General features: G+C 46.3%; 1 protein-coding gene across 15 annotated transcripts in view; it reads left to right on the forward strand.

The window, feature by feature from the left end:
- The window catches only part of AGRN (agrin), a 670274-nt gene that overhangs the window by 588959 nt on the left and 54782 nt on the right, over positions 1–26533 (forward strand). For 13 of the 15 annotated variants that reach the window (XM_075327095.1, XM_075327101.1, XM_075327098.1 and 10 more), the window contains 8 exons: positions 11370–11484; positions 12798–12929; positions 14590–15003; positions 19339–19531; positions 19709–19924; positions 23056–23285; positions 24802–24936; positions 26376–26472. In XM_075327095.1, the coding sequence (XP_075183210.1) occupies positions 11370–11484; positions 12798–12929; positions 14590–15003; positions 19339–19531; positions 19709–19924; positions 23056–23285; positions 24802–24936; positions 26376–26472 (1532 nt within the window). The remainder of the gene's footprint in view (positions 1–11369; positions 11485–12797; positions 12930–14589; positions 15004–19338; positions 19532–19708; positions 19925–23055; positions 23286–24801; positions 24937–26375; positions 26473–26533) is intronic. The other 2 variants (XM_075327096.1, XM_075327111.1) reach the window with 1 other exon arrangement.

Genomic DNA, 26533 nt, shown 5'->3' on the forward strand with positions numbered 1-26533 from the left:
ATGTCATTAGGTGACATGATAGAATGCATTTAATGAACTTTATTAATATTTTATCTTGTGTGGTGTATGAAACCAAAAAATAAGTCAAATAAGTCAGTTACGGTCAATGATGGGACAACTCGACCACTTCTCTGGTTTGTCTAATGCTCCCTGCTGCTATGTATGTAAAATGTAATACATTGACGACTACTTAAGATTTGGGCATCATTGGAATAAACACAAATGTATGGAATTAGGAGGCCACTCATCATTTTGTATCTTACAATTATATTTAAACATTTAAGCATGTAGACCGGGGGTGGACTGACCATTCAGACAATGTCCCGGGACCATTGTTAGAAAAGGTTCAACAATCCAGTTTTAGATACATTTGAAAACAAAAAAAAATAAGATCGGATGCAAATGGACAAAATGATGTTCCAAATGGAATTGTTTTAACTATATCGTGGATGGTGGTGGTCCATAATCATCAACGTCCTGATGCCTAGACCTCCTTCTTGTCCGTCTATGGTTTAAAATGATCAAAGGGTCATTATGATAGTTACTAAAGTAGCTGACAAATTTGAAATCAGATGCACATAATGGTTGTTGGCATCCCTGTGCTAAGGCATTGTCCAAACTTTGTTATTGCATAAGCACCCTCAGCAATACAAGAACCTGTTTGAGAGAAGCAATGGCCACTCATGTGACCCAATGCTCCACTCATTGACTATGGGTGCAGTTGCTTGCTCCAATGTGGCACTTCAGAGCCCCATTCTCAGGATCAGAGGGGGTTCTCAATGATTAGCAAGTTATCACCAATCGAGTCAACAGGTGATTACTTACCAAGTTTGGGCAACCCTTTAAAAGGAATTTGCCACTTTGAATAATGCTGTAAATCTGCGGGTTAATAGTTTTAGAAAGGTGCACAGATTCTGGGAGAAAATAAACTTTATTTCTCCCTGGAGCTGCTGGCTGTCAGTCCAAGTGCTGGAGCGAGCTTACGGTAGCTGCACATGCACATCTGTATGAGGCAAAGCCAGTGGCTTCTGAGAGGAAAAAAAGTTAATTTCTACCAGGATAGCTTTCAGTATGGCGGTGTCACACTAGATACATGGAAAAACCATGTGAACGGTGAAAGGGAAGGGAATCCCTGTATCTAGGGAAGGGGGAGATGGTGACCCCTGACCAAACCTACTGCTGGTCCCTGGGGTCCCTCACCACCCTAGATAGGTTCCGCACGTATGCGCAGAGCTGGATACCTGACCCTAATTATCCCTAGTGCTGGGTCCTAAATAGGGAACGGGTGGGATGAGCTCTTCGTCAATTCCACTAAACACTATAGATGACACAAGGAGGACACACGGGGGAAAAGCATGAACTACTTATCCACAGATGACTCAGGTAGACGTTCAGCAAAGTTTTCAGCAGCGATACCACAGAGGTGTACAAGCCACTTGCTTGCAACCAAGGCTTGAATGAACTGAAAAATATCACCAGCAACAGTCCAAGGAAGGGGTATTTAGTCACCAAGAGAATGCTGGGAAACAGAAGCTGAGTGAAAGGCGAGCTCCTGCTGGGTCCAAAAGGGTGCGAGATGAATCTAGCAGGAAAGCTACCTATACCCATGAATACTGACAGCATGAACAATGGAAAGTCAGGGAGGAGTCTGCGCAGCCAAACGCTTTGACCTTCTATGTCCAGAAACCACATCAATGTCTGTCCCCCGTGGCAAACCCATAACGGGCCACCTTTCAATATCCGTGGTGCCTCTTTTTTTTTTAGAAGAATGAAGCCCCGCGCACTTTCATGGGTGTGTCAAGCCGCAATGATCCGGCAGCCACAGCCTACTTACAAGGCCACTGGACCAGTGTCCGGACTATCTTTTTTGCTCATCTCTCATATACACATATTAGAAGCTGTAGTAGGAGAGAAAAGGCGCAATAGGGTCTTACCCGATTTACAGGGCAGAGGGAAAAAGGGTTAAAACACACTCACCTGGCTGGGTTGTGCCAGTCACAACCCCTTAGAGAACTTGGATGAGTGCTTTAGTGGTTCAGCAGCGGCCCTGTGTCTGAGCAAAGGATATCAAAGTGTAGACTGGAGGAAAAACGGGTTTAAAAACCGCGCTAGGAAACCACGAGCAAGGATGTAAATGAATATTTTTCTTTTATTTAGATAATTCCAACGCGTTTCGGAGACCCATCTGTCTCCTTCCTCAGGGAAAAAGAATCTTACAGTCAATGAGGAGTTGTCCTTATAAAACAACATACAGAGCTTTCACTCACACATCTAGCAGCCTAAATGTAGCAATGACAGAGCAACATCACACAAGTGCCCACACACAGACTCATTTACTTGCATACGTTCCAGATAGGGGACAGTAGTAAAATGATATTTTTGCACATAATTTATATATACATACATGCACATTTTTAGTTTTCTCACTTTCCAAGAAAAAAAAAAAGAGAAAAAAAAAAGAAAAGGACACAGACAAATTATTGGGTAAATAAGATACTCATTTATTTATCTTTTCACATTTAGAGCACTTTAAATATTTGTTTTAATATGTGAAGTTTACATCATGATGTAGCTTTTCTCCACGTGGAAATGAGTCATCACTCTGCAGCACATGGAGTGATGACGTCAAGATTGGTTACACCCCCCTCCCCCTCCCTTTTTTTTTTTTTCTTTTTGTCTGTATGTTGTTTTATAAGGACAACTCCTCATTGACTGTAAGATTCTTTTTCCCTGAGGAAGGTGTGAGGCAAATCCCGGGATATGAAGATGAATTATGACTTCCAGTCATAATCGCTCATCACTCCCTGGCAGTGCCCCCCTCCCTTCTTGTTCTCAATGTCCAGCATCTGTGAAGGTGTTACACCTCCATGGCCATCTCCTGTGATATGGAGATGAGATGATGTGGGAACAATGGACACAGGATGACTCCCTGCCGTGACCCTGTGGTAGGAGCTGCTATCTCATTAGCAAGCTTGGAAGTATCCAGACAGAACGACTCCAGTAAAAAATGGTTCATATCTCGCAAGCCATATTTCCGATAAATATGGCAACCATAAAAATGGTGTCTCCGCATGCGGACGATGCTGGCACACCCTTTTTATGGGAGCGGGAGCTTGGGAAATACCCCAGGCGTGATATCAGCCAATGGGGAACTAGTAGACAAGTCATGAAACCTCTCGTTCTGTAGCTAAATTCATAGCTGTCACAATGAGAGCGTCGGCGTCCGCCTACGACGCTCCCAGGCAAAGTTATGGCCCATATTCCATGTTGTGGATTGTCCATAACTCCAGCCAGGGGTGGAGCAGTGCTCCCTCTGAGGTCACTAAGGTAGGAGGGGACCTGGATTTGCCCAGGTTGATAACCCTACTTCGGCCATTTTCCAGGGTTCTTTCGCTGGGGGTCACGTGCAGGAAACATCTGTGGGAGTTCCTAGAAACCTGGTCTACAGCGCCCCCCTGTGGCCAGACGCACAAGGTAACTGATTGAATTGCATACCTGTTTGTAAACCATGCTTTATCTGTAACTGTACTCTGACATATGTATATTCTGTAGATTCCCTATTGTGTATATTGTAGTTTCTAGTGTGGCTTTAGGCTGATTAAATTATATAATTAATCTTGGGCTGTTCTGTTATCTCGATCTTGAATCCCACGTCTGTGTGTTCGGCTAATAGTTACCGTGAAGCGGTTGGTGGCAGCGAGTTGTGCCAAGGATTATTGTGGGGAGGCCAGTGAGATTCGGGGAGGTTTTATATATTCCGCCCGCGGAGGTCGGGGGAATATATACCCTACTCTCACCAGGGACCCTTCAATAATCGGCATAAGTAGTATAGCGGCCTCCTTGCTTATTGTTGGGCAATTCCATAATTGGCCTGACTATAAGAGGGGCGCTAGAGAGCGCGTCACGTGCTCTGTCTGTCGGTCGGGAGGTATAAAGGAGGGGTGACCCCCACTTGTTACCCCCCGATTGTGACGTACTGGTAGCCAGCGCGGGGGATTTCTGAGTGACCCCCCCGGTGGTTTGTGACATATTGGTGGCATAGCGGTGGGATCGAGATAATAGTGTGTGTGAGTGTGAGACCCATACTCCCAGACACTAAAGACTGCCTGCAGCAGCTGTGGCTGCTGGGGTCTTCAGACTAGCTCAACACTAGAGTGTCAGAGTGCAGATACTGTAAGGTGTGTGGAGGCATCAGGTGTCAGTTCTGTGTCAGTGACCAAAAGTCTGCAAGAATGGCTGATGGCACCAGGAGCAGAGCTAGGCAACTGGCCAATGCTAAAGCAGGAGCCGAAGAGAGGGAGGACGGTGCTGTGGACAGTAATGAGGAGGTTGCCCACGAGTCCTCCAGGAGCTCGACGCCAGAAAACAGCTCTGCAGAGGACATTGCACAACCTGGCACTGCTGGACAAGATGAGGAGCAGCTCACCCAAGGGTCCTCAACGAGCCAGATGCCAGCCCTCCGCTCTGCAATGGACAGTGAATCACCTGGCTCTGCAGCGTGCCGCAGATCACCACTTGCCAATCCCTCCGGCCTGAGAGGTGCAGAGGCCCTCCTTCAAGCTGCCTTGGCCAGGCTTGTGGCTGGAGACCGGGATACCTACGAGATACTCATGGCCGAGCGTGGGCGACAGGCAGCGCGTGACGCTGAGGCTGCGGAGCGGCAAGCAGCGCGTGACGCTGAGGCTGCGGAACGGCAAGCAGCGCGTGAGGCTGCGGAGCGGCAGGCAGCGCGTGAAGAGCGAGAGCGAGAGCGACAGGCAGACCGTGACTACCAGCTGCAGCTAGCTCAGCTCCGGCCCTCATCAGCCACATGTGACCTTCAAAACACCAAACTTCCAAAGGTCCGTGTTGAGGACTTCCCAGTGCTGGAGAAGGATGGAGACTTGGACTCTTTCCTGACTGCTTTTGAACGGACTTGCTTGCAGCACCATCTGGACAAGGATCAGTGGGCCAAATACCTGACCCCCCGTCTAAGGGGTAAGGCCCTGGATATCCTTGGGGACTTGCCTGCTGAGGCAGATCAGGGCTACGACACCATCAAGCGGGCCCTGATCCAACAGTACAACCTCACTCCAGAGTCCTACTGCAAGAAGTTCCGGACCCTGCAAAAGGGACCAAAGGACTCCTGGGCTGACCACCGGCGGGCACTTGCCCGAGCTGCCGACCACTGGACCCAAGGCCTGCAGCTTTCCACCGGACCGGAGATCCTGGACTTGTTCATCACGGAGCAACTCTTGTGGAACTGCCCTGAGGATCTCCGCCAGTTCATCCGAGACCAGAAGCCAAAGGGGTCCACGGCTACAGCTGCCCTGGCCGATGACTACACCAACAATCGGGCTCCTGAGGCCAGGAGAGCAGCCACCAGCAGCACCTGGAGAGGGGGTAAGATGAACTCTGCGACTGCCCCACCTGCCCCTAGACTGCAGGGGGTGTCCCCCTCAACTCCCCTCTCCAGGCCCGTGGCAGAACCAAGACGGTGCCACCAGTGCAACTTACCTGGACACTTCAAGGCCATGTGCCCTCAGCGTCCCAAGGCCCCGGCTCCGTCCCCGTCCCAAGGGCCGCCCAAGGTGTATTGTGTGGGTGGGGGTGGTGGTAGGTCCCTGGACAGCTTCCAACCTGTCACCGTCGGCCGGTCTGTGACCATAGGACTGCGAGACAGCGCCTCGGAGGTGACTCTGGTGCGGCCTGAGATGGTGTCCCCCCAAGACTTGATCCCTGGAAAAACCCTCGCTGTCTCCGGGATTGGAGGCATTGACCCGGCGCTGCCTGTTGCTGACATTTATGTGGACTGGGGCGCAGGGCGAGGGGTGAGGGAGGTGGGGGTAACTGATCGGATCCCCGCAAACGTGCTACTTGGGACAGATTTGGGGCAGATAACCTCCCAGTTTGGGCCCCCCCCAAGGGCTGAACCTTCAGCCAGTACTGACATGACTCCTGACAATGTTAATGTGTTATCTATGAATGATGTAAGGGAGGAGGGAGTGAACTCTGATATTTCTGCTTGCACAGACACCATAGACACACACACAGCTGCAGCTGTGACAGGGGAGGGGGTCAGAGAAAGGTGTGACAATGCCTCTACAAGTAATCAGCCTGTGAGCTGGGATCTGCTGCCCTCTGCAGGGATAAGCAGAGAGCAGGGTGCTGCAGGGGGAGGACCAGTGTGTGGGGTGGGGGCTACCACAGCAAATGTGGGGTCCCCAGAGATTTCACAGCGGGGTTCTGTTGCTGCAGGAGGGGAACAGGCAGGTGAGATTGGGGCCGGTCCAGGAGCGGAAGTGCTCCCAGGTAAGATCTCGGTGCATGGTTCCCCCACAACCGGGGTGTCAGGAAGCCAGGTAGGTCTGCCTGAACCGGCGACTTGGTCAGGAACGGAGGAGGAGCAGGCACGACCCACGGTCGCAGCGGCTGGGGCCGCTGTCACCCGCAGTGGGAGTGCTGGAAGCCAAGGGGCCTCCCGGAGGTCCGATAGCTCTTCCCCTTCTGACCAAGTGGCAGCCGAGTCAGGTGGAGGCCAGGACACAGGTCCCGGGGTACTGACCGAAGATGTGACAGTCTCGTCGATTCTGGCCACATCTAGTCAGGGGTTTCAGGCAGCGTTAGAAGCTGACGACAGCCTGAAAGCTCTAAAGGAGCAGGCGGCACAGCCTCCCTCGGACTCGGACCCGGAGCGAGTGGTCTGGGACCAAGGACGGCTGTACCGGGCCACGGTCCAGCAGGGTTCACCGGAGGCGTGGCCCAGGGACCGACAGTTGCTGGTACCCTATCCGTTCCGGACGGAGTTGTTGCAGATCGCACATGAGATTCCGATGGCCGGACACCTAGGGATCGCTAAGACCAAGGCCAGGTTAAACCAGCATTTCTACTGGCCAAAAATGGGGGCCGATGTGGCTGCCTACTGCCGTTCGTGTGAAACCTGTCAGAGAGTGGGGAAGGCGGGGCCACACCCCAAAGCCCCACTAGTATCTCTGCCAATCATCGATGAGCCTTTCAGGAGGGTGGCTGTGGATCTGGTCGGCCCGCTGGCCATCCCCAGCAGCTCCGGGAAACGCTTCATACTGACGGTAGTGGACTATGCCACCCGGTACCCAGAAGCAGTGGCCTTGTCGTCCATTCGGGCTGACAAGGTGGCCACCGCATTGCTGGAGATTTTCTCCCGAGTGGGTTTTCCCCAGGAAATGCTCACTGACCGGGGGACCCAATTCATGTCCCAGCTGATGGAGGCCCTCTGTAAGCAAGTCCAGGTGCGACATCTGGTGGCCAGCCCGTACCATCCACAGACTAATGGCCTGTGCGAGCGGTTTAATGGCACCTTAAAGCAGATGCTTAAGATGTTGGTCGACTCCCATGGGCGTGACTGGGAGCGGTATCTCCCACACCTGTTATTTGCTTACCGGGAGGTTCCACAGGCCTCAACAGGATTCTCACCGTTTGAGCTCCTGTACGGGCGACGTGTGCGGGGCCCCCTGGCTCTGGTGAAAGAGGCTTGGGAAGGGGATTTGGCCACCCCTGGAGTGTTGGTTATCGAGTATGTCATGCGCTTCCGGGACAAAATGCAGGCCTTGACGCAACTGGTACACGACAATATGGCTCAAGCCCAGGCCGATCAGAAGCGTTGGTACGACCAGAACGCTTGTGAGAGGACCTACCAAGTGGGTCAAAAGGTGTGGGTACTGGTCCCCGTACCACAGGACAAGCTTCAGGCAGCCTGGGAAGGCCCATACCTCGTGTACCAGCAGCTCAACCCTGTGACGTACCTGGTCACCCTGGACCCTGCCCGTGGAAGGCGGAAGCCCTTCCATGTGAACATGATGAAGGCACATCATGAGCGGGAGGCGTGTGCGCTCCCCGTGTGCAACCTGCCCGAGGAGGGAGAAGCGGAAACCCTCTTGGATATGCTAGCCCAGGTTAGGGCCGGCGGATCCATTGAGGATGTGGAGGTTGGCCACCAGCTCTTGGAGGACCAACGGTCCCAGCTGTGGGCCACCCTACACCCCTTCCGGGGGTTGTTTACCAACCAGCCCGGAAGGACTGACTTGGCTGTCCATCACGTGGACACTGGGGATCATCCCCCGATCCGGCGTTCGGCATATCGGGTTTCCCTGGAGGTGCAGCAACACATGCGCCAGGAGATTGACGAGATGCTGAAGCTGGGGGTGATCCAGGCATCCAACAGCGCTTGGGCCTCGCCTGTAGTCCTCGTCCCTAAGAAGGACCGAACCACTCGGTTCTGCGTGGACTACAGGGGGCTCAATGCTGTCACGGTCGCCGATGCGTACCCAATGCCACGCATCGATGACCTGCTCGATCAGTTGGCCGGGGCTCAGTACCTGACCATCATGGATCTGAGCCGGGGATATTGGCAGATCCCCCTGACTCGCAAGGCCAGGGAACGCTCTGCCTTTATTACCCCATTTGGACTGTACGAGTCCACGGTGATGCCATTCGGGATGAGGAATGCCCCTGCCACTTTCCAGCGGATGGTCAACACCCTGCTCAAGGGACTTGAAGGGTACGCGGCCGCGTACCTGGATGACATTGCCGTCTTCAGTCCCACCTGGGAGGACCACCTAGAGCATCTAGCACAGGTGCTCAGGCGGATCCACCAGGCAGGTTTGACCATCAAGCCGGGAAAGTGTCAGCTGGCCATGAGCGAGGTCCAGTACCTCGGTCACCGGGTAGGCGGGAGAACACTGAAGCCCGAGCCTGAGAAAGTGGAAGCCATCGCATCCTGGCCCACCCCCAGGACCAAGAAGCAGGTGATGTCCTTCTTGGGGGCCGCTGGGTACTATAGGAGGTTTGTTCCATGCTATAGTAGCCTGGCAAAGCCCTTGACGGACCTCACCAAGAAGAAGCTGCCCTCTGCAGTCGATTGGACAGTGGACTGCGAGACAGCCTTCCGGGCCCTAAAGGACGCCCTGTCCAGCCCGCCCGTGCTACAGGCAGCCGACTTCACGCGGCCGTTTGTAGTACAGACCGACGCCAGTGACTTCGGCCTCGGTGCGGTACTCAGCCAGGTGGACTCTGCGAGCCAAGAGCACCCAGTCTTGTACCTGAGCAGGAAGCTGTTACCAAGGGAAGTGGCCTATTCCACGATGGAGAAGGAGTGCCTGGCCATAGTGTGGGCCCTGCAGCGTCTGCAACCCTATCTATACGGGCGCCACTTCATCGTGGAGACGGACCACAATCCCCTCAGCTGGTTGCACACCGTCTCTGGGACGAATGGGCGATTGTTGCGATGGAGCCTTGCGCTCCAGCAATACAACTTCACCATTCGCCACAAAAGGGGCCGTGACCACGGTAACGCAGACGGGCTGTCCCGACAAGGAGAGGTCGCGGACGGGCGCACGGGGGAACACCGGAGTGTGCTGCCCCCTAGCGCCCTCAAAAGGGGGGAGGTGTGAGGCAAATCCCGGGATATGAAGATGAATTATGACTTCCAGTCATAATCGCTCATCACTCCCTGGCAGTGCCCCCCTCCCTTCTTGTTCTCAATGTCCAGCATCTGTGAAGGTGTTACACCTCCATGGCCATCTCCTGTGATATGGAGATGAGATGATGTGGGAACAATGGACACAGGATGACTCCCTGCCGTGACCCTGTGGTAGGAGCTGCTATCTCATTAGCAAGCTTGGAAGTATCCAGACAGAACGACTCCAGTAAAAAATGGTTCATATCTCGCAAGCCATATTTCCGATAAATATGGCAACCATAAAAATGGTGTCTCCGCATGCGGACGATGCTGGCACACCCTTTTTATGCGAGCGGGAGCTTGGGAAATACCCCAGGCGTGATATCAGCCAATGGGGAACTAGTAGACAAGTCATGAAACCTCTCGTTCTGTAGCTAAATTCATAGCTGTCACAATGAGAGCGTCGGCGTCCGCCTACGACACTCCCAGGCAAAGTTATGGCCCATATTCCATGTTGTGGATTGTCCATAACTCCAGCCAGGGGTGGAGCAGTGCTCCCTCTGAGGTCACTAAGGTAGGAGGGGACCTGGATTTGCCCAGGTTGATAACCCTACTTCGGCCATTTTCCAGGGTTCTTTCGCTGGGGGTCACGTGCAGGAAACATCTGTGGGAGTTCCTAGAAACCTGGTCTACAGCGCCCCCCCTGTGGCCAGACGCACAAGGTAACTGATTGAATTGCATACCTGTTTGTAAACCATGCTTTATCTGTAACTGTACTCTGACATATGTATATTCTGTAGATTCCCTATTGTGTATATTGTAGTTTCTAGTGTGGCTTTAGGCTGATTAAATTATATAATTAATCTTGGGCTGTTCTGTTATCTCGATCTTGAATCCCACGTCTGTGTGTTCGGCTAATAGTTACCGTGAAGCGGTTGGTGGCAGCGAGTTGTGCCAAGGATTATTGTGGGGAGGCCAGTGAGATTCGGGGAGGTTTTATATATTCCGCCCGCGGAGGTCGGGGGAATATATACCCTACTCTCACCGGGGACCCTTCAATAATCGGCATAAGTAGTATAGCGGCCTCCTTGCTTATTGTTGGGCAATTCCATAATTGGCCTGACTATAAGAGGGGCGCTAGAGAGCGCGTCACGTGCTCTGTCTGTCGGTCGGGAGGTATAAAGGAGGGGTGACCCCCACTTGTTACCCCCCGATTGTGACGTACTGGTAGCCAGCGCGGGGGATTTCTGAGTGACCCCCCCGGTGGTTTGTGACAGAAGGAAACAGATGGGTCTCCGAAACGCGTTGGAATTATCTAAATAAAAGAAAAATATTGATTTACATCCTTGCTCGTGGTTTCCTAGCGCGGTTTTTAAACCCGTTTTTCCTCCAGTCTACACTTTGATATCCATATACACATATTAGTCATTTATATTATATATTAGTGTTGATGGTGATGGAATTTTTGTCTTTATTATAAACCCTCGTAATTGCCATTTTCAGTCAACCATAATGTCCGCCATCTGTACCCTGTCTTTTTCTGTACTGTTGTGAACATCAGAACATGATGGCATGAGAAAAAAAGCACATTAGTTAATGCCTGAGTTATTTTGGGGGTATTTTTGCAATTTTCTCAGTGCCAAAGGAGAAAGAACTGAATTGTACTCAATTTGCTTTTTGTTCCCCTAGCAGGGAGGCCGTGTACATTTTATGGAAATTGTACCAGTCTCTCAAATAGTCTGACTTGTAATTCTGTTCTTCAAGAACAGGTCAAGGAAAGAACATACTCATCTGTAGAAGCTAAAAAAAGTCTTAATATCCCATTGAACTACTACTCTTACAATCCTCATTGGATGCGCTTGGCATTCTTGAGCCACTGCTCACTTCACGTAATGGATTACATTAAATATCCTGCTCAATTAATGACCATCCTGTGTCCATCTTTTTCCTCTAGTTGGATAATCTTCTCCGAAACTCAGAAGTGAAGAGGGACTTCCGAAGCATCAGAGTGCGGGACCTAGGGCCAAGCAACTCAATCAGAGCCATTGTGGAGGCTCATTTCGATCCAGGTTTGTTTATTTAGGTAGTATTATCTAGCCAAAACAAATTGTTTTTATCATATTTAAAGGGATTGTCCACTTTAAGTTTCATACTATGGTACATACTAAGTTACTACTGTATTATTATTATTTATTATTATTCCATATGAATATGTTACAGGTTCTCCTTTTGCGCTTGTGGTCTTCTGCAGAGGTAACATGTGACCAGACCAGTCCGTCTTCTCCAATTAAAATCATAGCAAATATGAAAGCTGTTTTTCTATTGGAGGAGGCTGATGGGCCGGTCTGGTCACATGATCCACCAATCAGCTGCTATTCTGCCAACAGGAAAGCTGTAGAGTCAGAGAAAAGAGGTGAACCTGTAATACTTTTATATCATTGTCACAAATTTAATTTGTTAATATAAAGATTAGATGAACACCCCCTTTAAATATATAAAAGAAAAACTTGTCACTCCAAAAATGGATGTAAGGAATTTATTATACAAGCAGTCTAGAAAAATTATAATGTTTCGACCCCTATATTTGGGTCTTCATCAGACACAATAGATTCTTGAACAGGATATGCCTTTAAAGAGGACCAACCACCAGGATTTTGCGATATGAAGTAAAGGCAGTGCCATACTGGCACCAAGTACCTGAATCCAAGCATACCTGTTGTTGAAAGATTGGATGCTTGGTTGCAGAAATATCTTTAATCAAATTTGCAGTGTGAAAATTGCAAGATTTTGTTTTTTTTTTTCATTTTTTTTAATTATGGGAACAAAACTATTGCAAAAAAATGTTTAGAAAATCCATATAGTACAAAAACCTGACTTAATTAGCAAGGTCATTTTCTGAGGACACTAGGCGATCACTTATACCTTGACATATACCTTCCTACCAATTAAATAGAAAACATCACTCAGTCTGGTTCCAATTAAATTGAGATGTCTATGACATGATGTCCTATATTACTATATAAAGTATATATATAATATATACTAAATAGTACGTGTTGATCGTAGGGTGAGATGATGTAGCATGTCATCACTTGGCTAAATGTTTAGACTCTCTTGGATTTCGTAGCGTAGGAAGGAGATTATTTTGCCTGTGAAAATAAAGAAGCCTGTTCTAGAAGAGGAGATGTGTAATGTAGCCTTCCTCTAATGTCTCCTGCATGACGTGGATAGTCCTTCGGGAGCAGTTCCACCACGAGTGCAGCATTACAGTATGTTCTCGCTTTGCGTTGGGCAGCTGGTGTATGTATATGAGGTAATTGGGAGCGCACTCGTATGTTTAATGTCACATTCGGGTCAAACTGATTCCTCTTCTTTGATGTAGCAACGAGCCTAACTGCCTTGGACGTGCAGAAAGCTTTACTGGCACGACTCAAGAGCGCCAAGAAGAAGGCAATCACAGTCAAGAAGCCCATTCAGGACAACGTGAAGTTCTTGGACTTTGGTGAGATCCCTGGTACATCGTTCTGCTTTCTTCTTAACTCTCGAACCCTCGTAATGTCGAAATGTCAATATTTGCACTTTCCGTTTCTCATTGTAGACTTGATATTTTGGCCGTTGGCTCTAACAAATGAATGCTTATAGACACATTAATCTCACTGATGAGATGTTGGCCGGTGCTGGCTGAAATTCTTTCCTATGGAAAGGTCAAGACTATGGTGTCCAGAGAAATAAAGGCACACTGAGGCAGGAGTTTTGCCAGACCACTATCAGATTTACAATTCTTTGTGTTCTCATTAACCTCTTTTGTGACGGACATGATAATACGGATCCAACTGTGACATCTCGTAATAGTTAAGAAATCCTATATTGGTTCAGGACAGGACACAAAAATGAAACACGTCCAAGATTTACTGTTATTGAAACCTCAATTGTATAAGTAATCCCTCACCAAAAGTTGCATATATATTTTATATACCGTATATATTATATATATATATATATATATATATACAGTATATCTCCTATAAGAAAGTAGGGGAGTCAAAATACTGAAAGAATGCAAAGTCTGTTATAATACTATGCTTACAATACAAATAATGGAAGGTATAAAATGCTCACCATGGGGCTAAGGGACTGCTATGTGACACAGAGAAAGAGAATAAGAGATGTCTCATATCTAAGAAAATCTGGCAAAGATTATAGAATACTTTTAGCCATGTGGGTAGACATGAGAGCATAACCTCAGAGCCTCACCTTGACGCGCGTTTCGCTGCTGCCAGCGGTTTCAACAGGAGATAATAGGGAATATGTCCGTAGGGTTTATAGAGCTGCTACTGAGTTAGAAATGAATGGAGTAGCCCACTGATTTGGAGTATATCTGACGTTATGTTGTCACGACCCAGTAGAGGCAGCACCCAGCGATTCTCTTGGACCCATGTTGGGTGTTTTCTCCCTTTCTTCGTTTTTCATATTGATAGTATTTGAACAGATTTTGCAAAATATTATTTTTCTTATTTTTCTGAAGTATTTTGATTCCTTTATATTCTCTGTAGGTTGAAAAATCTTCCTATTATGTTCACCTCTTAATTTTTGTTTTTTATTCCTATATTTATATAATTTTATCTCTTTGTTTAATGTCCCTTTTACTTGTCCTATAATCAAACCAAGAGCATGAAGACTGAATATTAGAAACCATAAATATGCAGTTAGAAATAGTAACTAATCGGGGTGGACATATCATTGGTGCGGCCTGTGCAGTTGCACTCCAAGAGGTTAGGAGCCCCATTACTACCTCCAAAGCTGATAGAATTGAGTATTTTGATGAGCTCTTGGGCTGTAAAGGGATCATATATTGTTCCTTTTGGTCTGTGTCCACCAGTGGGTAACTTGCATTACAAATGGAGGCCTTAAAAAACGATGGGTGAGTAGGGTAGAGGGCGTCTTTAGCATGACCATTGAGCCAATCCATAATGGTAGAATAGGAAGAAAAAGGTCCTTTCAAAGTTAGTGTCCCCTGATTTTTGACTGTAGAGTTGACCCGAATACTGTCCATACAAATTGATTCAAGTTTTTCGTACCCGTCAATTTCAGAGAATCCGGTCAATCAACTAATGTGTATGGAAGTGTCCCGACTCTTAATAAATCTAATTAATAAATTCTGAATTTTTACTCAGACTGGGTTCCCGCTATGGTCACAACGACTACAACAACAGCAGCAACGACCAGCATCATGGCAACTACCAGCGCAGCAGCAGCAACCACTATGCCAGTTCTGCCTACCACAAACGTTGCGACTGCCACACCAAAACTAACAACAACTGTGAAGACCACTCCTGTGCCGCTCCTACAACACCCAGCCACTACAGTGAGAATGACTACTAGAAGGCCAATGACTACCACCAAGAGGCCGATGACTACTTCACCTCCTTCACCAAGGCGGAAACCATCCCGTGGTCCCGCACCTGCTAAGAAACCAGCCCGACCCTGTGATTCCCATCCATGCATGCATGGTGGCACCTGCGAGGATGATGGAAGGGATTTTACTTGCAGCTGTCCAGCAGGAAAGGGTGGAGCAGTTTGCGAAAAAAGTAAGTTAAAAGAGAGGGTTAGTGTGGGCTTCACACTGTAGTATATGATGTGATGCAATCCATTCAGGTTCTTAGGTATTCTGTAGGCCGGATCTCGTCATGCTTCAGTTGTCCACAGCCTCTTTCGGTTGAATGATGCTGATTCCCATGTCATTCTTGATTTTATCCACCCAATGAACCTTCGGTCTCCCATTTCCTTTTACCTCTGACCAATAGTAGTAAATATCATTACAGTAAACTACCACTTTCTAATCATTTGGGGAGTATTGGAGCCCCACTGTGTAGGGAGAGGCCAAATGATCCAGTGTATTTTATGACTGGCGTAGTCCAAGAGGTTGAACGGCCATCGAGCATAATGTTATTGTATATCCTAGTGATTTGCAAGGAAATTTTGGTAAAAAAAGAAGTCACTATAGTACCAAAAAACCCAATATTTGCCTCTCTAATAACCCTCCCCGATCCAGTGTAGAAGCCCCAGGCAGGTCCAACACATGACTATTGTAGTCAATAAGCAGCCTAATGAAGTCATCCATAGTAGTGGCAAAACCACTTTGTGATGGGAGCCATGATGCCAGTAATATGACCTATGACCATATCATTGGTGCAACCTGTGCAGCCGCACAGGGGTCCAAAGGATAAGGGGCCCATTTCTACCTCTAAAGCAGGTGCAATTGTGCATTATGATGAGTTATTGGACTACAAAGGGCCCATATATTGTTCTTGCACAGGGGCCCTGTTCAGTCTGTGCCAGCCAGTGACCATCATGTACCAGTCGCCATTAAATAAAGGCTGATGAGAATGCCAGACCTTCTGTCCCGAACTGGTTGGAACGTAGAGAGGGGAGTACTGTGGTGGGCTTTTTAATTACTTAAAGGGAAGCGGTCCCTTTGGAAAACAATATTTACCTGCAGATATAGAGGTTAATCTGCAGGAAAATGGCGCTCCAATACTACACATGGCCGTCTTGCTGAGGTGCAGCTACAGGGAAAAAATTAACTTTATTCACCCGCTGGCTTTCAGTCATGGGGGACCAACATTGAGCGATTACAGTCATCAAGCACTAAACTACAAACAATGGCTGTAAATACAACTTGATGGGCACAGATATATTGCAGAGGCAGCTGTCAATCAAAGTTATGGGGCGTGCCTACAGACTCCGCTCTCAGTATATATCATGACTGAAAGCCAGCGTCTCCAGGAAGGAAATAAGATAATTTTCTCCCGGTAACCAAACTTTAAATAAAGCAGTCAGGCAGCAGTATAACACAATTGACCACTAGATTAACCCTATATCTGCAGTTAAATAGCGTTTCAAGAGGTGTCAGGCTCCTGACATTCCCTTTATGAATATATTCATCCTAGCAGATGCTTGTCACCATATATTTTGCTACTATTACTTTTGTTAATAAAGCCGATCCAACACAAATGGGCAGCTAATAATATTAGATGCAGGTGGCTGAGATAATAAGCTTGTAATTTGTTTTTTATCCTAGAAAACTGACAAGTTATGTGCAAGTATCTTCATTAAGTGCATAAAAGCAGCCTAATATTAGACCAATGGTTTTAAGGTCTACGAGTTTTGTAATATTATTATCAGTATTTGGGAAGCTTCTCACAAACAATGCGTTAATATTATGAGATTTCCATAGTAAGATTACGGCCTTTATTTTCCTCCTGCATAAAGGATATGAGAGATGTGTATGGGCGGCTTTATTAAAATGCAAAAGAGGCAAATGTTATCGTATATTTTCACAAATCTCTGCTCCAAAAACGATTCACTATGGGGGATTGTCGCCCCGACCTCAGTCCAACGTTACATGAATATTAACAAAATTCAAATAAATAGGTTTATGAATCAATCTTAAAACAGGTACAAAGTATTATTAATGCAAATGAACCCATTTATGTATTAGTCCAATGCTTAAGTCATACCTTATCTTGCTCTAAACAGGTTATGGACGAAAGATAGGCAAAGAATGTAAAGACCGTAAATGCAAAATTGCGAGCACCATAGTCAATAAACTGCTGTCTTGTCTCGCTAAAATAAACGAAGTCTGATTATAGTAACAAAAAGGAGACAGTTGTACTCTATAGTGCTAACATATGTGGAACAATAAATATGGGAATAGATTCATGAATGCTATAAAAAAAACATGTAAAAATGGAGAAGCACACAAAAATGGCCAGTTTTATGTGAGCCCAACAGCAAGGCAACCTCTTTTTGCTGGGTTCCTATCATTATTATTATTATAGCACCATTTATTCCATAGCTCTTTAGAAGTGACAGGGTATATATAAAAACAAGTACAACAATCATTAATAATACAAAACAGACTGGTATAGGAGGAGAGAGGACCCTGCCCATGAGGGTTCACAGTCTACAGGGAATGGGTGAAGGTACAGTAGGTGAGGACAGAGCTGGTTGCGCAGTGGTCTACTGGACTGAGGGTTGTTGTAGGCTTGTTGGAAGAGATGGGTCTTCAGGTTCCTCTTGGAGCTTTTCACAGTAGGAGAGCATCTGATATGCTGAGGTAGAGCGTTCCAGAGTATGGGGCCGACACAGGAGAAATCTTGTATGCGGTTGTGGGAAGAGGAGATAAGAGAGGAGCTGAGAAGGAGATCTTGTGAGGATCTGAGGCTGCATGCAAGTAAGTACCAGGAGAATAGGTCACAGATGTAAAAAGGAGACAGGTTGTGGGTGGCTTTGTTTGTTGTGGTTAATGCTTTGAACTGGAGTCTTTGGGCAATGGGAAGCCAGTGAAGGGATTGGCAGAGTGACGAGGCTGGGGAATAGTGAGGGGAGAGGTGGATTAAGCGGGCCGCAGAGTTTAGGATAGCTTGGAGGGGTGGAAGAGTGTTGGAAGGGAGGCCACAGAGCAGAAGGTTGCAGTAGTCAAAGTGGGAGATGATAAGGGCATGTACTAATGGTTTTGCTGATTCTTGGTTAAGGAAGGTACGGATCCGGGAGATATTTTTGAGTTATAGTCGGCATGAGGTGAATAGGGCTTGGATGTGCGGCTTGAAGGATAGAGCAGAGTCGAGGGTTACTTCAAGGCAATGAGCTTGTGAGACTTGGGAGAGTGAGCAACCATCAACTTTGATGGAAAGGCTTGTTGAAGAAGTTTAGTGAGGAGGAGGAAGAACAATGAATTCTGTTTTGTCCATGTTAAGCTTTAGGAATCGCACAGAGAAGAAGGATGAAATAGCAGACATACATTGTGGAATTTTGGTTTGTAAGGAGGTGATATCGGGTCCAGAGAGGTAGATCTGTGTGTCATCGGCATAGAGATGATACTGAAAGCCATTGGACTCTATGAGCTGTCCCAGGCCGAAGGCCTCTCCTTGAGTTAAAAAAAGCTACAATTTATGGGCGGATAGCAACCTAGATATAAGTCTGATTGTAGATAGGTGGCACAACCTCTGGGAACGTCACCTACTTTAACAAAAGTCAGAAGAGTTTAAAGGAAGACTATCACCTCCAAAATCAACAATAAACAATAATATAGGTCATTTGGTCCATATAAAAATCATACTAGGACTGGAGATGTTAGTATAATGCCTGAGAAAAGGGGAAGGAGTTTCAGAGCAACATTGGTGTGGCCAGGAGCTTGGTACACAATTACACCCCCTCATTTTGCATGTTGAGGGCCTACCCCTTCAGTTCTGAAAAACAGTGCTCAATACCAAAAGTGAGGACTGTGTGAAGTCAATGTGCATGTGAGAGCATGTGCACTGACACCGCCAGAGTCGGTGTGGGCGGTCGCATTCTCCTCACTTTTGTCCTGTCTGCATTAGCCATTCACTACACTAAGAAATCTGGTAGCATAGCAAGCAGTGTCCGCAGAGAAGAGCCAGGAAGAAAGTTCAGGCACTGGTAATATGTCTATGAAGCTGGGCTCTCGCAGTGCCATTGCACATGCACATCCTTGTTGGTTTAGTTTGGACAGGCTTGGTCTGAGGGCGCAATGTCAATCAGAAGTGGGAGGCAACACTCAACATGGAAAATGAGGGAGCGTAGCAGTGCGCCAAACACTTTGCGGCTCCAATTGTGCACCAGAGCACAGGTTTTATAGGAGATAAGTCTTCTATATCAGTCTTTAGATTCTTTCATTTTGATTTGGGAGATGATAAATCCCTTTTCATTGAGTGATAACAGGTATTTGCAGGTGACGTTCCCTCAAAAGTAGACATAATACCAACATATAAAGAATACAGGACTTAAAAGCAGTACGAGTGGCTGTCACCAATGAATGGCAGGAGTCGGGTAACTCAACTTTACTAAATGCTCCTTTATCTGTCTTTAAACACACTTACATGTGAACATTCATATTGTAGATATTCATTACTTTATTCCTGGATTCGGAGGCAAATCTTACCTAGCATTTAAGATGATGAAGGCTTACCACACGGTTCGCATTGCCATGGAGTTCCGCTCCTCGGAACAGAACGGTCTTCTTCTGTACAATGGTCAGGTTCGAGGAAAGGATTTCATCTCTCTGGCGGTGGTGAATGGATTTGTAGAGCTCAGGTAGGTGCATTATCCACTCGTGATTTAGTTTTTCTTTCGTTCTTATATGTTCATATGACGCTGCTAACCGCTATACTGCGTACTGTATGGTAATGGGTGCAGTCACATGCTACAAAATATTCCAGAAGTCCTCAAATTGAATCCCACGTCTCAGCCCTGTCTTCGTGTTTTTCTTAGGTTTAATACTGGGTCTGGAACTGGAATTATTACTAGTAAAGTACCAGTAGAACCTGGCAAATGGCACCAGCTCGTGGTGAACCGTAACCGACGTAGCGGTATGTTGTCTGTGGACGGAGAAACACACGTGAATGGAGAGAGTCCATCGGGTACAGACGGTCTGAACCTAGACACTGACCTGTTCATAGGAGGCGCACCTGAAGACCAGATGAATGTGTACGTATTTGTTGAGAATGAGATAGCATATTTTACATTCGATATGGGATTAATTCATTTATCACACTAGGGCTCTGCAAGTTATATTAACCCCTTAAAGGGAATCTGTCAGCAGGTTTTTGCTATGTAATTTGAGAGAAGTATAATGTAAGGGCAGCAACCCCGATTCTGGGGATCTGGGGATTCTTACTACGCTGTGTGTTGCTGCTTTAATAAAATCTATGTTTTATCAGCAGGAGATTATCACTACAGAACTAGGTGTCACATGCCTCCTAGTCCTCTTCTTTGTGTAACCCCGCCTCCACAACGGATTAGCAGGTTTCTGTCAAAGTACAGTGTACACAGCTGACAATCAGTGGTGGGTTTTAGGGCTAAACATTCTGAGCACTGCTGGATCTGCAGCAAAGAAAACAGTGATTGTATCAAAACTGTGCCAAGCAGACCACTAAGTGCCACATTGCTCGAATTAGCGTCTGAGCCCTACACCATGCTGCTCTAAGATTACATAGCAAAAACCTGGAGACAGATTCTCTTTAATGATGCAGCTAAATTTTCATTTTGCACTTGTTTTTATCTCCTGTTTTTTTCCAATAGCCACAACTTTTTTTATTTTTCTGTCAACAAAGCCGTATGAGGGCTTGTTTATAGTTTTTTTTAGCAAACCTTCATTATAAAAAAAGATATCCAAAGTAAACAACAACCTAAAGAATAACAGCAAAACATGATCAGCAGTGTAAAATGTAAATTTTATTAAATTGGCCCCATAACTTAATATTTAAATATCAACATAGAAATTAAGAAACAGAGCATTTCTGCACAGAGAAACGTGTATCTCGCTCATTAAGAGCTTTGTCAGGAGCAAAACGCGCATCAAGATTCTCTGCGGCATCTTTTTTGCTAACATGTCGTAGATAATATATTTTCTTTATGAAAGACTGATGTGGGTACATTTACTAATTGCATAGTACAAGTAACAATCCCTTATGAAGAGAGGAGCTGAGGTGGCGATGATGGGGGGCCTCCAACAGGTCCCTGATCACATCTTCATCCAGTGATTATACAGACCAGAAGAAGGGAGCTGGAACAAATGTCCCACAAGGATCTCTTCATTTAAAAAGGTGGTTCACCTCTGTTAAACTGATAGGGAAGGCTTTTTCTAAATATCTTGTTCAGCCAATTCTGCCTGTGAGCGGCACTGTTGTGGTCCGCTCATCCCCATGAAGTGACCCACCGGGTTCCGTGACCTCTGATATCCGGTGATGTCCCGTTAACTTCCAGTTGACCTGATATCACCATGGACAGCCCCTTTCAGTTTTTCAGGGATGTTGCCACTATTGCAGAGTAGTGAACCACCCCTTTAAAAGCCGCTGTCAGATATAAGTGTTGAAATAGCAGCAATCTGAATTCGCTCCAATCACTGCTGTTAGAAGCAGATGCTGGCTGTATAACACAGTCAACACCTGTCCTGTATAGAGCAGGATAGGGATATACCACCAACCATCATATGATTATTACATCTTGAGTTGGGAGGGTGTGAAATGTCTTGTACTACGTCTTAGGCCTCTTTCACAACTCCGTGTCTCCGGTACGTGTTTGGTCCGTTTCCTCACGTACCGGAGACACGGGCACACGTAGACCCATTTAAATCAATGGGTCTGTGCTCACGTGTGTATTCTGCCATGGACCGTGTGTATGTGTGGAGCATATGTGTGCCCGTGTGCTCCATACGTAGACATGTCCGTTTTTCTCCGGCATCACGGGTGTCACACAGAACGCAAACGGACTACACGGAGGTGTTCCGTTGGACACGCGCCGGAGAAAACACAAGTGTCTGAGAAAATAATAAAAAAAACTTTACTCACCTTCTCCAGCCCTGCTGTCTCTGCTGTTGCTGTCACTTACTTCCGACCGCCGTTCATTATGCTCATTGCATATTCACTTCACTGCGGCCGGAAGCAGCAGCAGCGGGGAGTCGGCAGGACCGGAGACCGAAGATCAGCACCACGGACAGCGACGCCAGGGACAGGTGAGTAGAAAGTTCCCGTTCTCCGTGTGTTATCCATGATAACACACGGAGAACACACGTGTGCCATAAACACGGCTCATGGAGGGCAAAACGCACCTTTGACATGTTTGTGAAAAACATGCGTGGTTTTTCACGGACGTGTGAAAGAGGCCTTAAAGTTATCAAATGTTTGTAGGTGGGACACCCCCTGATTTCAACAACGTAACTCTGCAGATCCCGGTCTGAATGGAGAGGTGCTCAAGCATGCTCACCATTATGCATTAATCATTGTCTATGAGACATTCAGAGATAATATAGTAAATCGGAGAGTTCCTTAGGCAGTGATTGGAACAGTTCGGCTCTTGGTCAAGCGACACTTAATTTAGACGAGGTTCTGCTTTCGGAATCGGTGGGTGTCATAATAGTTCGGTCTTATGGATTGGTGACAACTTTAAATCTTGATGCAAAGTATTTAGTTTTTACTTCTTGTCAAGTCAATCCCTTGAATTACATTTACATAATTTACCGCACAGAATGTGCGAGAGATCATGAAATGTCAAGACAATGTCTGACACTGGATCTGCTCCTAAATGTGACAGAAGCGAGCACCAACAAACCTACGTTCCAAGTGCCGGGAGCTAGAACATTTCCTTAAGACAAATGAATGTACCGTACGGTAAATGATGCTTTAGGTGCCAGATCTGATGATGCCACCACAATGACAGCAGAGATCATACTCATCTATGTATGGAATACGAAATTCGAGCGACTTCTCCTGAGATCTTCAGCTTTAGCTATCGCACACCACCTACCTGATGCCTGCAAGAAAAATGTCTGGAGGCTATGAGGTTATTACTGCTCCAGATATGTGAATAATAAAGTATTTTCACTCACAGTAAACTTGGCACACGAGGAATGAGATGGTGCACCCTGCTGCACGGCTATTTCCGAAACCTATTTGAATTTCCAATACTCTTCTTCTTCTGCAGTTTTTTTTTTTTGGGCTGTTCTTGGAATTGTTAAAATTTATGTCATAACTCCTTGACTGCCAAGGAAGGGACTCTGCCTTGTCAAGAATGTTCAAAGATGTTGACATTTCATTATTTAACAAGTTTTCTTCATGCAGGGTGGCAGAACGGACTTCTGTGTCGATCGGTCTCAAGGGTTGCATTCGAATTCTCGATGTGAACAATCAGGTCTACACCTTACAGGAAGGTGGAGCAGACGTCTTGTATGGAAGTGGTGTGGGAGAATGTGGGAATAACCCGTGCCAACCCAACCCTTGTCATAATGGTGCTGTGTGTCAAGTAAAGGAAGCAGGAATGTTCCACTGTCAGTGCCTACATGGCTATACAGGTAATCTGATGGCAGCATCCCATAGACATTAGATGACTGGGTGTTAAGTTTGGTTTTACGCAGCCAAGTATTGATCAGATTTACACTGTGCAACATGGATCATGGTCGGATCAGAAGACCCGGCCCAACCGTTGGGTATCCGGACTAGACCCACCTGCCTCATTGGCATATATGAAGCAATCAGCTTAGGTTGGGAAGCCTTGTGATTGGGCTGGGTCTTCTATTCCGAGCATGGCTTGTGTTTAACCGGCCTAAAGATGTATTCACCAAACTCCCGGCATAAACCAAATGCATCCATTGGGTATCATTTAACCAACTATTGCCCTTTTGGCATTTGTTGGACTGTTTTTAGCAGTAATATTGTTTTATCAATTGTAAGGAATAGCATAGTCAACTGAATGCTTTTTTTAAATATAGAAGCCTATTGTGACAGATGGCATGGAAGGATTATTTCAGTGCCATCAGTGCCATGTAAGGAGAAAATAGGGGCGCTCCTGTGTAAACTCCTGAGAGATCTGAGAAAAGGTATAGGGGTTCGAAGCACTCACCTGGATGTGTTGCGCAGCAGGCACAACACTGTTTGAAGCTTGTGTTATCCATGCCATGTCATGCTTTGGAGGTGTACGTTGGGAACTATGAATTTAGTTGTATGCAGTGTGTGATAATAAGGGTACAGTCAGATGGCCGTAAAACACGGATGACAATCGTGTCGCAATGCTCAGACTGGGGGGCGGCTCTCCAAATACTTGCTGTCACGCTCGGGTCAGGAGAGCCACCAGCCATTCCGAGCATTGCAATCCGATCGTCATCCATGTTATATGGCTGTCCGACCGCGGACTAAGACTTCTTCCCCTTCATGAGCCTGGTCAACAGCTGAGCATACCGTAACATGTCCATTTTAGCCATTCATTAACATTTTTGTCAAGAGTCTCCCAATTCATTAACATGGCCAAACTTCAATGGATGTGGCTGTTCAGCCTCTTGGATTGACCATTAAGGATCAATCAATTAAATATAAGACTTGTTTACATAAAGCCAATGCAAAATGGAAAAGGGGTTTTCCACGGTTAAGATAATGGTGACCTATCCGTGGGACTGGTGAGGGTTCCACACCAGACAGCCCCATTGATCAGTTGGTTTCCGCTCTGGAAATCACTGCATGTAAATCCAGCCGCGCAGCACAGCGCCGTTCACTGTGAAGTGGCTGTTTCTAGGTACTGCAGCTCAGGTGCTTTTCAGTTCAGTAGGAGCTGAGCTGCAGTACCTGAGAATGGCCACTATATAAAGAACGGATTGACTCGATCCATTTACATCCAGACGCCACTGGAGGTGCAAACAGCTGGTCAGAAGAGATGCTTGACCTTACAGTCTGTTGGACATCTGTATATCAATATAGAAAGCCTGGAAAACCCCTTTAGCTCTATAATTCTTTGTTACATCACTAGTATAAACCTCATCACCACTCATTGATTTGTTAACCTCATGACATAAGGTTCATGGTTTTCTGTGGTTTCAGGACCTACATGTGCAGATGAACGAAACCCATGTGACCCTAACCCCTGCCATGTGTCAGCAATATGTCTGGTGCTGCCAGAAGGTGGAGCCAAGTGTGAATGTCCAATGGGCAGAGAAGGAGAATTCTGTGAAAAGAGTAAGTTATTAAAGATCTTAAAGGGTTAAAGGGTTCATCTCAACTTGTGTCTTCAGCAGCACACAGCTCTGCAGCCTCTCTCACTTCCTTGCTGCTGAGGGATGACACTTGTCTTTGAGAGACAGGTACAGCATCATCCTACTATTGTGCTTCTGCTTATTACTCTGACACATTAATAGTCTGTCAGTGATTTTTCTGAAGCTTACACTGAAATCAAGTGAGTAGTGATTAGGGGGAACTGTTCTAGAAACTGGAGTGGAACTGAGGCTTCTAATTTTGTAGGACTGATAACAGCAGCTTGCTCAGGAGCTGACAAGAAGGGGGAGCTGTGTAAATGCTATTTAGAAATCAATGGGCTGTGGAGAACTGACTGGAATCTCATGAGTTAACTCCTCAGCTTGGAATGTAACAACTGCACATACTAAACTGGCTCTGGTGTTCGGTCTCCTGGGCAACAAGCTGTGCACTCCATAAGATAAAAGCTCTCTTATCAATAGAATGATGGCAGATATAAAAAGCAAGTCAATTGGAAACTTGCATATTTTTATGGTAACTAACTTTACAAATTTCAAAACATGATCATATCTCTTTAACCACAATATTTCAACACAAAAATGGAGTCCTCTTTTAGAAAGGTTGGTCATTATTATAAATGGGTAAAATTGCAAAGTAGTTGAAAAAAAACAAACAACGTTGCCATTTAAAAATTTTATTAAAACTTCTATCCTTTCTCAAGATTGGAGAGATTTTTGTTTCAATAGTTTATGGCTAGGCAGCAGGCCAGCTCTGGAATCTATCCAAGGTGGCCATGCATTAGAATGTCTGTTCTGTAGTGCTTGGAGTGAAGGTTACTGATGCTGCGCAAGGCAAACTGCAGCTTGGGAAATGGCGCAATCTGGACCAGCGTAGATCCAAAATGTCAAACTTCTGGAAGCAGGGATTCTAAGAATCAATGCGTTGCTATAAAGATAGAAGATAACTTCCCACAAACTTAGCCAACTGGAAAGGTATGGGGAGGACACCTCGATATACATGGTTTGTGGATCTGTTTCTTGGCTGGAGGAACATATTGATAGAGAGCTTAACTCCATGTTGATTTTAATAGACTGAGTGTCACGTTATCTCGTTTGGCTTTGCATGGGTAAATAACGATACAGAGCATGAGCCGGAGCATAATCACACCGGATTAGCCAGACTGTCAAGTTTGATAGCGCACCTCTTGACGGCACAAACCCTGAACATATAAGACATTGTACACAAGCACCCGGCAATGCTTGGACGGAAGCCAACCTTTGCGTCTACAGTTACTCATTCCTGCATATACTACATGAAGGCTCATCATATGGTACAGCAGCGGGTAATACCAGAAGGTATTGGACCATTTGTGAGCGGCAGCTGTGCTCAATTTATATTTCTTGTTTTTTGTTTTTTTTTAATAGTCAGCGACCAGGATCTAAATTTGCCTTTCCTACCTCATTTTAATGGCTACTCCTATTTGGAACTGAAGGGACTCCAGACATTTGCCACTGATATAACGTAAGTACTTTGAGACTGTTTTTCTTGCCATCAACACTTGTGGTTCCAAAAAAAGTCTGTG

This window comes from Anomaloglossus baeobatrachus, chromosome 11 (genome assembly GCF_048569485.1).
Source record: "Anomaloglossus baeobatrachus isolate aAnoBae1 chromosome 11, aAnoBae1.hap1, whole genome shotgun sequence".
Lineage (NCBI taxonomy): Eukaryota > Metazoa > Chordata > Amphibia > Anura > Aromobatidae > Anomaloglossus > Anomaloglossus baeobatrachus.